We start from the raw sequence: 12,607 nt of genomic DNA, 5'->3' as shown, positions 1-12,607 counted from the left end.
TTGTAAGTTTTCTTTTAAATTCGGGATATTGATTTTCTGTTTTAATTTTAGACAATTGTTTCAGTATTTCAGTGTTTACTTCTGATTTCAGTATTTCTTCTGTTAAATTTATTTATTTATAGATTGTATTCTATATTTAATAGAGTTAAAGGGTTTGGTTTAATTTGTAAGTTTTCTTTTAAATTCGGGATATTGATTTTCTGTTTTAATTCTTGAAACGGAAAATTAAAACAGAAAATCAATATCCCGAATTTAAAAGAAAGCTTACAAATTAAACCAAACCCTTTAACTCTATTAAATATAGAATATAATCTAAATATTTATATTCTATATATGTTAAGTTTTAAGTGAGGAATGCATATATTTTTCTGTATGAAGTCATTTATTTGCAATAGTTGAGCAAGCCGATATGAATGGGGGGAATCGAAGTCAAAAGCGTTAATGGGGGTAAATGGTAGAGAGTTGTTGCTAACGTCATGAATCTGTGTGAATGAGCTCAGAGGCTGGACGTTAGTGAGACACTACTGACTGCCATTTCCTCTTCGAGCTGCCCTTATACAGGGTGATTCACGAGGATTTACCGTCACTTACGGAGCTTATTTCCGAAGACATTCTGAGCAAAAAATGTCATATAAACGTGTCCTAATCTCACTATTTTCAGAGTTACACTAATTTGAAGTTGTTACTAAAATACCTTTTTCCTTTAGTTTTGGACTGGAAGGTCCGGGGTTCGATCCCAGGTGGTGACAGGATTTTTTCTCGTTGCCAAACTTCCAGAATGGCCCCGAGGTTCACTCAGCCTCCTATAAAATTGAGTACCGGGTCTTTCCCGGGGGTAAAAGGCGGTCAGAGCGTGGTGCCGACCACACCACCTCATTCTAGTACCGAGGTCATGGAAAGCATGGGCCTCTACCTCCATGCCCCCCAAGTGCCTTCATGGCATGTGACGGGGATACCTTTTTAAGGATAAAATAATATTACAAATAGAGAATGAACTATTCAGAAGTATCATTTCTTTAATTGGCCAGTGTTCTAAGGTAAAAATGTGTTGTTAATTGCTTTGTACAGATTTTGTTTTTCAATTTTTAACTAAAAATTACATCATTCTTGCACATTTATTGCAAAAATAGTTACAAATCATACGACTTTAGGAACTTGATTCTTTACAGTTTAATTATGATCCTAATATACAGTCATGAAGAATTTACAAGAATGACGTGATTTGTAACAATGTGTGATAAATGCGTAATTTTGTATTTGAATATTGGAAAAAAAAAAAATGTAGGAAGCAACTATAGAATTCACAACATATTTTTAGCTTCAGAATAATAGCTAATTAAAGAAATGATACTCCTGAATAGTTCATTCTTTTCCTGTAATATTTTTTATCCTTAAAACAACTTCAAATTAGTGTAATTCTGAAAATATTGAGATTAGGACACATATTTACATGACTTTTTTGCTCACAATGTTTTCGGAAATAAGCTCCCTAAGTGATGGCAAATCTTCGTGAATCACCCTGTATAATATGCTCTGACGGGATGCGCTGGTATGATGTGCTATTGTTTTTAGCAATAATTGTGATACCGCACATTAATGTTCTTCGCTATTTGTTACATTTTAAATAACTCTTAATTAGCACAAATTATTTTTATATATTTTAACTATTTTATATGTTAACTGATTTTAACCTTGACATTTTTCGTACTCTAACCTTGTAACATTCTAACATTCACATCTCAATGATCTGAAGATGGCAAATCATTGCTGGAAATGTTCATTGATTTAACATCGTCCTACAAGCTATGCCAACTTAGTGAATAAATTTTCACTTAGCATTTGATAAGCTATCTAAGACGGTAAATATATAACATTAATTTAATTCCTGTATCTTAGCTTATCAGAATCCATATAATATGCCTTTAAAATTTAAAAGCAAGAAAGCAGTGCCTCACTTTAGACCAACTACATAATGTCAGCTTAGAAGAATATCTGCCAAGATGCTCGGAGCTGAAGAAGTGCATTCTTTAGAAGAAGATATTATATTGTCCAGATTGTCCAGCTAGGGGAAAAAAATGTATGTAATTAAAATCCCCAGTCACCGTGTGGATAGAATGCCAAACTATGATTCTGAATAATTTGTTGAAATGTTTGTTTCGTTTATAATGATAAAGACAAATCCGAAGTAAATAAAGCAATAAAATGAGTTTTGAAGATGGAAGTACTAGTTTTGAATTGTAGTTACCAGTCTTCCATGATCTGGCTACCTACGATTTTATTTGTTTGGAAGCCTAAAAGACAAAATTTACAAATTAAGTAAGAGATTACAAACTCTTACAAACTAAGAGACAATATTTGGAGGGACATAGCATTGATTTTCAATGATAAAGTTCATCGTATGAATGACATTTTACAAATATGTAAATGAGTACATGCAAGAGGGTAGCTTTTGCGGCATTATCTGTAGGGAAGAGGGTAGCTTTTGCGTTATTATCTATAGATAAATATTGATATTACATGTTAAGTTCGTATTATTAGCTGGGTGTGAAAGTCAGCTTTCTTGGGACTGTAGCTAAATTTACAGACCATATGTGAACAATTAACTGCAATAAAATAACTTCACTGAATATGTTACTGCAATATAAGACTCTTATGTAGTGTGTATGTGGTGGGATAGAGAATGATAAAATTTGGATGTGTTTTTTCAGATGTAACTAAATTCATACAGTATACAGGGTGATTCATCAGGATTTACAGAGCTTATTTCCGAAGACATTCTGAGCAAAAAATGTCATATAAACATTTGTCCTAATCTCAATATTTTCAGAGTTACACTAATTTGAAGTTGTTAGTAAAATAACTTTTTTCTTTAGTTTTAAGGGTAAAAAAATATTACAAATAGAGAATGAACTATTCAGAAGTATCATTTCTTTAATTGGCTGATGTTCTGAAGCTAAGAATATGTTGTTAATTGCTTTGTACAGATTTTGTTTTTCAATTTTTAACTAAAAATGACATTCTTACGTGCTTATCACAAAAGTTGTTACAAATCATACGACTTTAGGAATTTGATTCTTTATAGTTTAAAAGAATTTACAAGACTGGTGTGCTTTGTAACAATTGTGATAAATACGTAAAAAAAAAATGTAATTTTGTAGTTAAAGATCGAAAGAAAAATTCTGTACGAAGCAACAATGGAATTCACAACACATTTTTAGTTTCAGAATACTAGATAATTAAAGAAATGATACTCCTGAATAGTTCATTTTTTATCTGTAATATTCTTTTACCCTTAAAACTCAAGAATAATGCTATTTTACAATCAGCTTCGAATTAGTGTAATTCTGAAAATATTGAGATTAGGATATATATTTGTATATATTTTTTACTCAGAATGTCTTCGGAAATAAGCTCATTAAGGGACTGTAAATTCTTGTGAATCATCCTGTATATAATCCTCTTAAAAATGTGGATGTTTTCTGACATTATTATGCTGCATTCAAAACATATGAAGAGTCCACTGCAAGAATGATGGATTTCACTTTCTTGTCGAAAATGAACCAAGACTGTGAATGCATAGCTTAAGACATATAGAATGTACATAGAGAGTTATATGGCATTAACACTGATAGTCATTGTCCAGTAATGATCGGAAAATCACAGTTAAGCTTTGAGCGCTAAGCATTTCAAACTTTCAATTGCTTCTCCTGCAAAATGTATTCCAAATGACATCCATCATTCTTGCAGTGGACTCTTCATATTTTAAGTTATGTTCATAATCAGTTGAAGATACTTAAATACTTTGGTTTGGAATTTGTTTGTTATAATTATAAACTACTAGTGGCTTGTGCAGCAAATGCTGCTGCAAACTAAGTTCATTAGGCATTCAAATAAAAATTTTTCAGATTTATTTTCAATGAAGAATACTTGTCTTTTTGGTAGTTATTTGCTTCCATAATAATGAAACATACTCCCTCTGAATGAATTTTTTTAGCCCAAATACTTTTTATTGAACCTATCCAACTTTAGTTTTTGAGTTTCAACGTGAAAACGCAAGTATCAATGTCAGGACGATAGCTGTAGCTATTTCAGGTCATTGTGGATTGTAGGCAAAAGTTAAAAAAATGCCAGGTTTGCTAAGCTTTCGAACAATAGCATTTTCGTATAGCTGCTGCATGTAGAACTTGAAATGTAGAGCGTAAAATCATTTTATCGTACTAAGAGATCTTGCTGAAATGATCTGGAGACTACAAAATTTTCTAGGCCTCTTATTTTATCAGTAAGTAATACCTTTTTATCTTTCCTTAGGAACTGTAATTTTTGCGCTCTCTCGAGCCAATACTGAAGACAATGACACATATCAATATCTACACTACACCGCCATTAAGTATATGAAAAAGACCCAACCCCACTGGGTTAATAAGTATAAAAATATTTGATTCTTAATAACAATATTATTATCTTACTTACGTTTTGTAGTTCTATATAGCAGCCGCTCAGTAAGTTATAGAAATGAAGATCTAAATTAAGATGTTCTCTACATTTACTTACATAACTTCAAAACGTTTCACTTTCATGTCATCAATATAGCATCAATATTATGTATAATTAATGAAAAATAGACGCATCATGATATTAACTATAATAATATTTAATTTCTAATGGTAATAATGTCATCAAACTGCCTCAGGTTTGTAGGTTTGAATATACAATACACAGCTGTACTCAGAAAATTATTATATACTGCAGAATCAGTTTTTAATAACAAATTGAATTGAGCTCTAAATATGTCGGTATTCCTGCAGGTCATGGCCTTTGTGTAATAGCCTATTGATTATTGTAGTGTGTTTTTTGTTCTGAAATTCAATCAAGTCGGCCGTGATTCAATAAAATTAGTTCTCAAAACTGAGAACAGATGGATTTTGGAAAATAGAAAAATTATGTAGGAAAATTGACATTTCACTGAAAACTACTATTTTTCCGAAAAACTTTGGATGCCAGGCATGAAAATGAGAGGTCACTCATTAAAATCCGTTCAGCCGTTTTCCCGTAATTTCCATTACCAGTTCAAATTATATATATAGAAGAAGTCAGCAATATAAATGAAGTCTTCTCTTCAGTGTCTTTTACTTGTTTCAATAACATGATTCACTACAATAACTCCTATTATTTTAGGTTGTAATAGAAATGAGTCGGGGATTGCAGAAACATCACATGTGAATACGCCACACATAGTGACATGTGCTGTTTCTGCAATCACCGATTCAAATGTATTTAGTCTCCAAAGTGGAGTCAGTTAATTTATACTAAGTAATTCGGGTAATATAATGAAGGTTACTATTGTTCTGTATGATTATTTCAGGAAGCAATTGATGCTGAAGTAAAAAAGCTGTTGCTTTTGAAATCAGAATTCAAGAATGTGACAGGTACGGAGTGGAAACCGGGAGTTTCTGTTTCATCAGTAACTTCATCAGGAAAAGTGTCGGAAACCTCTGCTGAGACACTTAACACGAAAATAGCTCAACAGGGTGACAAGGTCCGACAGCTCAAGTCACAGAAAGCTCCTAAGGTAAGCAAACCTCATTAACTTTCAGATTAGACTAGGTGGTCGTAATTTTTAAATTGATAAGGCTAAACAATACTTCCTTCTTTAACTTGTTAGTACTTTTTTTCAGTCAGTAAATGTTTTAAAAAATAAATGAATTAAAGCATCCAACAGCTTAATACATATGAATGGAATTTCTTTCCTTCAATCTTTCACCATTCCATCTTCCTGTGAATGAATGTAAAACGTTGTAAAGTTTGATTTTTTATCTCTCTCCATCTTTTGTGCCTTACGAAATTGAAACTGTTCAACGTAAATTGATATCTAATTGCAACTGAAATCTTAAGAATATGTAGAGTAGCATGCAAATTAATCCGAACAACGTAATTACTTATGCAAAAACACTCAAACGGGATAAAAAAAGGATCTAAGACATACCTCAGTAATCTATGTGGCCTCCCTTGTTCCTAATAACAGCTCTGAGACGATTTGGCATGGATTCCACTAATTTCCCACAAATATTCTTCATTTCTTCATCTCGAAACCATACACCAATGAGGACAGAAATCATCTTCTCCTTTGTAGAACAATCCATTTTTTGCATTCTTCTTTTGCAAATTGACCACAAGTTCTCAATGGGGTTGATGTCGGGTGAGTTGCCTGGCCAGGGGAGTACCTGAATATTCTTCTTGTTGAAGAATTCTGTAGTTTTTCAAGACGTATGGCATGGTGCCAGGTCTTGTTGGAACACACCTCTGCCATCCGGAAATGATTTTTGCAGCTGGGGTACGATTCTGGTTTCCAATAAGTGAATATATATGTCAGAATTCATCATTCCCTTGATAGGTATTAATGCTCCAGGCCCTTCATGTGTAAAACAACCCCAAAACATTACTTTAGGGGGGGTATTTGGGTACTTGTTGGAGATGAGCTGCTGTTACTTTTTCGGATCATTTCCGTACGTAAGAAACACGGTGGCCGTGGACCTCGAAATGAGACTCATTGGAAAAAAGTACATTCTTCCAGTCATTCACTGTCCAGTGTTGATGTAATTTTTCCCACATTAAGCGTTTTTTGCACATAACAGGGGTTAGCACTTGCTTCTTAATAGGCTTACGAGCCCTTCGTCCAGCTTCCAAAAGCCTACACCGCACTGTTGTGACGTGAATATTCGCCCCAGTGGTAGCCATTAACTCGCGGGTTAAGTCGACAGCAGTTTAGTCTAGGATTTAATTTATGTTTCCTGACAATTAAACGATCATCTGCAGGTGAAGTCTTCCTTTTCCGGTCACAGTTTCCTTTTTTTCTGGGGTGTGATGGATCCAGTCTCCCTGTATCGTTTTATGATCGAATTAACAGTAGCCAAACCGATGTGACATTCTGCAGCAATTTGCCTCTGTGTCATAGAAGAATGCTCTGCTAATGTTATAATTTTAGACCGTTTTCGTGGAGTTGTATCCATTTGTGAAGACGACAGAATGTACACAGGATTGCAGTATTAAGTCTTCAACACAACTGAAATGCTTATAAGTACAAAACGACAGGCAAAATGTCACATATTATAAAAAAAATAATGACAGACCTTCAACAATGGAATTACACGTAGTACAGATGTCAATTAAAGCGGTATGAGCAGCTGTGAGGCCAACAATGACAGAAAATGTAAAAATATGTTGTGTTCGGATTAATTTGCACGCTACTGTATGATATGAACTTTCTTGTGTTAAATTTTAACGTACCTTGTTAACATGTTTCGACCTATTTTGGGTCATCTTCAGAACTGGTCGTTGTTGGTCTTGGCGCCTCTTGTTTCCTGTGAGGATGCGTTCGTAGTGTAGAGTCAAAGAGTGTGTGTGTTTTGAAGTTGAGTTGTGTGTTGAGAATATCGTTGGGGTGTGTTTTCGTGTGTGTATATATCATATTGTTCTAGTGTGTTGAGTTTCTGGCTTTTTGGTTGGATGTGCAGTATTTCCATGTCTGTGTTGATGTCTCTGTAGGTGTGGTTGGCATTTGTGATGTGTTCTGCATATGTGGAGGTGTTTTGTAATTTTGTTATGGCTATGATGTGTTCTTTGTAACGTGTTTGAAATGATCTGCCTGTCTGTCCTATGTAGAAGTCATTGCAGGTGTTATATTTGAGTTTGTATACGCCTGTGTGGTTGTATTTGTTTGTTTGTGTTGTTTGTGTGTTGAGATGTTTTTGTAGAGTGTAATTTGTTCTGTATGCGATATTGTAATTTAATTTCTTGAATGAGGTTGCAATTTTATGTATGTTTTTGTTTTGGTATGTTAGTGTGATGTATTTTTTGTGTTCTTGTGTTTGTGTTGTATTCTTCTGTTTTTTGTGGTTTTGTTTTGTCTTAAAGTATTATGTTGTCTATTATGTTGGGGTTGTATCCGTTTTCTTGTGCTATGTATTTGATTGTGTTTAGTTCTTCGTTATAATCCTGTTGGTTCATTGGTATGTTAAGTAATCTGTGTACCATTATTCGGAATGCAACTTGTTTGTGTTGTGTATGTGTGTTGTTGTTGTGGATTTTCTGTATACAATAACAAAAGTAGACAACAAGCACACATTCAAAGTATACAGAAAACCCACAACAAAAACAACACACATACACAACACATCCAACCACCCCAACACACAACTCAATTTCAAAACACATACACTCTTTGACTCTACACTATGAACGCACCCACACACGAAACAAGAGGCGCCAAGACCAACAACGACCAGTTCCGAAGATGACTGAAAATAGGTCGAAACATGCTAACAAGTTACGTTAATATTTAACACAAGAAAGTTATCGTATATTTATTTATTTATTTTTTTTATTTAAATTTAAATATACAGAATAAAGAATATAATTACAAAACAAACAAGAGAAATAGAAATAAAATAATACAAGCAATATAAAAAGAAGATACAGTAGTATTAACAAAATTTGAGACCGAATGAGCAGCGCTCGTGCTCGGTCGCAGTTCAGATATAATATTAAAATAAAATATAATAATAATAATATAAATAAATAAGTAAAATTAAATAGGAACTAAAATATAATTACAGCGGCAATGGAATTATATAATATAATAGTAACACTAGAGAAGAATAATATCGCACGTGAAAAGTAGGACTAATGTATATTTCAAAATTATGGAATACAAATATAATATAGGTTGATTAATTCATACACATAGGCTATAAATTTATTTAATCAAATTGAAGATATTAACACGTTTCTAATTTTCTTGTTATATGTTAGTGGGTTACATGTTAGAAGTTGTGGGTGTAATTTAGTTAAAGCATTGTACAACCGAGGGCCAAAATTTATGCTATGCTTTAGACCAGCACATGTGAGACATTTAGGTTCTACTAATGTTGAATTAATATTTCGTCTTGTGTCATAATTGTCTGTCTGTAATACAAACTTATTACGATTTTTATGATAAAATTTTAACAGCGTATACTTATAAATTTGTTCAATATTAAATACATTAAATTCAGAATAAATTAATTTAGTTGGATAATCGAAACGTTTATTCAAACAAATTTTAATTATTCGTTTTTGTAGTAAATTTAACGGACTACATATGACCTTTACATATTCCGAAATCTATTATTTATTTATTTTCTTAATTTCTAGGAAACAATTGATGCAGAAGTTAAAATCCTTTTATCATTGAAAAGTGAATTTAAAAGTGTCACTGGCATTGACTGGAAACCTGGTGTTGAAGTACCACATGAGAGACATCCTGCGCCAAAGGAGACTGCCAGTACTCCACCAGAGAATGAAATAGGTCTTCTGCACTCCAAGATTTCTGAGCAAGGCGATAAAGTCCGAAAGTTGAAAGCAGAAAAATCTCCTAAAAGTGTAATTGATTCTGAAGTTAAAATATTACTTTCTTTGAAATCAGAATTTAAAACACTCACAGGAAAAGAGTGGAAACCTGAAATACAGACAACCCAAAGTAAAGCTGTGTCTGAAAACTCAGTAGAACAAATTTCTTCCAAGATTACTGAACAAGGAAACAAAATTCGAAAATTGAAGTCTGAGAAGGCAGCAAAAGACGTTGTGGATGGTGAAGTTAAAACACTTTTGGCTCTCAAGACAGAATATAAAACTTTGACTGGAACAGATTGGCAACCGTTACAATCACAAGACATCAATAAACTTGCGCCTCCTGCAGAGATGGCAGATGGGGATGCTTCACACCTCGAGAAAACTGAAGACAATGATGTGACCGCCCTTACTCTGAAAATCACGGATCAAGGAAATGTTGTAAGGCAGTTAAAGTCAAGTGGAGCTGACAAGGTAAGCATATTCATTTATGTATTTGTTTATTATTTATATATTCTCTTATTCATTTGTCTCCAAATTGCTTTATGTTGATGGAGTTAGTGTATGTATTGAGTTCATAGGCGGAGAGAGAACAGTTTCATTGGTGGGGGGGGGGGGGGGCGCAAAGCAAAACCATAGAATCCCGATATAACAAGATTATGGGAGACATTATTTACCTTCTCCCCCCGTTGTAGGTTGACCGTGGTACAGTCTATCGGAATATGATCATTTATTAAAGGTATTTTTGGAGGGCATATTTCTTACAGTGTTACATCCGTAGCCGCGATGTTTCGGACAGAGTTGTATAGGGCTTGAACTCTAGCGGTCTTACTAATAAAAACTCTATATACAGACGTTTAACTGTCTTATACTTATACAATGAGTAGCTCGTTTATAAGTTGTGTGTAAATTCCTTACTAATAATCACTATAAACGTCGTGTACTGGGTGTTCATTTCAAAGTGTGTCATGACGTCACTGTTGTTGGGTCACCGATTTGAAGCGAGTTTCAGCTTATATGTTAGAGAAGTTGCCTATTATTTAAGGCGTTCTTCAATCTGAACTTAAGAACGTGTACGGTATAACTTGAACATCGTAGCAACAGATGGCGGTCTGTACAGTCTGTGTGCTACCATAACCTCTTTCGAACTGTGTTTTGCGAGGCCAAGTCGTACGCAGGGTATTTGTTATCATCGGTTGCATACGGTAACATTCCACAACACAAATCAAATGCTCCGTGTCCATGTTGACCGTCGAAGTTAATGTAAACAAATACGTAAGTAATCGTCTTAACCCTCTCCCCATATCATTTCCAAACAGTTCACATTCCTGCCACTACCGGCGTTACCGTACGTATCGGCACGTACTCTTCAGAATGAACGCCGTACTTGCTAGCCAACTTCTCTGCCTCTTAGATTATACACCTGAGCTGCGGAAGTGTAGGAAGATTGAATTCTCTAGGCTCGTCAGCTAGCCACATGACGGCATACAGCGAGCCAAGACACTTTTGAACTGAACACCCAGTATAACAGTATAACTGTTACACAGCTACGTCATAGTTTCGTCATTACTTCATTACGAAAGGTAATAGAATATCTGAGATTCTCTATTGCATCCGGTAGAGCACTCTAGTGTGCCGTGTTAAAAATCGATAGTACAACTGGCTCTGATCGATTACCATACTATATTTTGGTCAAAGAGTACAAGCTACAGCAATAATATTCTACTTATTCTGTGCTCTTTGGTGTGTTCTTCTGTGGTTACAAGGCATCCATCATCATAAAATGACAGTTGATACGAATAGCTGTTAGAGGGGCGGCCATTTTTTCTCTATATACAACGCTTAAAGAAGCAATTCCCATTGTATAGCTACAGATTGTTTATACATCCATCGCTTATTCATGGTTTATTAGTAACATTTTCTGTCTTAACGCTGCATTAGTCTCGTATAAAAACTATACACAGTTTATTAGTAAGACTGTAGGTCTACTACAAATTATAATAGGGCATAACTTAAAACAATCTCCCTGTTTTTCTCTGTTGCACTGAGGTTTTAAACACACCTATTTGCCGAGCTAATCAGTGCAAAGATTTTTGGGTTTTTTTTTTTCTCTATTTCGTTTAATTTTTACTCTGTTAAGTTTCGTTTAGTCACTTGAGGCTTGTTATTTTTTAAAAGAAACCTCTCGTTAAATTTGTTTGAGTCTGTATGTATGTTGTCTAATCTGGCACAGGAGAATCGGGAAATTGACGATTTCTCCATAAAGATCTTTTCTTTCCAAAGTATTGCAAATAAAAATGCGTTTTCTATTGTACCTCATGTCATGACACAGTTCACACAATTGAAACTGAACACAATACTGAAAACCCAAAAGCATGTTTTGCAGCTGCTGGTTTCCTTGAACACTTAGCACAAAATGAAGGAACTGGGATCTATTATGAGGGTAAATTTGAGCCATAAAACCCGAAAGCAGCCACAGGCTCACAGCTAACTGGTTTAATTTCGTTTTGTCCACTCTGTATTTTAAGTTCCTTCCTTATGAAAGCAGTCAGGAAGCATTTAGTATGTAGGGAAACATAAAGTAATTGAATTCTTCTTTAATTAGAATGCTGTGGATGCAGGAGTGAAGAAATTATTAGACTTGAAAGTTCAGTACAAGAAACTGACTGGCACAGATTTTCCTACACCCAGCGGCAGAACTCCCAGCAAGAAGGAGAAACCAGCACCAGCTAAAATCCAGCCTGAGGTAATTGCTCTGAACCAAGTGTCCCATTATCTCTAATGCTAAGCCAGCTCTGTATGGCACCTTTCTAGGATATAATATTAGCTTCTTTTCTGTCTTAAATAAGAATGACAGTGTTATGCTAAGGTCACAGAGCGCATCACAACGTTCACTATATCCGGTGGCAACACTGAAAGCTATGTTTGTATGTAACTCTTCTATCTAATGGTTGCAGCTTAGGCTGGTATTCATAGTCGACACTTTCGATTAAAGTGTCCTTTGGAAGACACAAAGTATCACTTTTCCGTTGCACATTCGACACTTTGGTGCAAAGGAACACTATGGATGAAAGTGTACTTCCGACCACACTTTGAGCTGAAAGTGTCACTTTGTAGAAAAATGGTGGACATCTTGGATTGGAAGTTGTCGAATTATTTATTAGAACGTGTGGAAGAGGTGGCACAATTAGTGGACAATGTACAAAAGCACTACGTTAGGGAT

At 34.5% G+C, this 12,607-nt stretch overlaps 1 protein-coding gene across 1 annotated transcript in view; it reads left to right on the top strand.

Moving 5' to 3' along the window:
- Positions 1-12,607, top strand: part of GluProRS (Glutamyl-prolyl-tRNA synthetase) — a 115,386-nt gene that overhangs the window by 66,786 nt on the left and 35,993 nt on the right. The window contains exons 15-17 of the mRNA XM_069842959.1: positions 5,363-5,569; positions 9,190-9,858; positions 11,990-12,130. Of these exons, the coding sequence (XP_069699060.1) occupies positions 5,363-5,569; positions 9,190-9,858; positions 11,990-12,130 (1,017 nt within the window). The remainder of the gene's footprint in view (positions 1-5,362; positions 5,570-9,189; positions 9,859-11,989; positions 12,131-12,607) is intronic.

The sequence above is a fragment of the Periplaneta americana genome, chromosome 13 (assembly GCF_040183065.1).
Source record: "Periplaneta americana isolate PAMFEO1 chromosome 13, P.americana_PAMFEO1_priV1, whole genome shotgun sequence".
Taxonomy (NCBI): domain Eukaryota; kingdom Metazoa; phylum Arthropoda; class Insecta; order Blattodea; family Blattidae; genus Periplaneta; species Periplaneta americana.
This window is presented reverse-complemented; position numbering and strand designations above follow the sequence as displayed.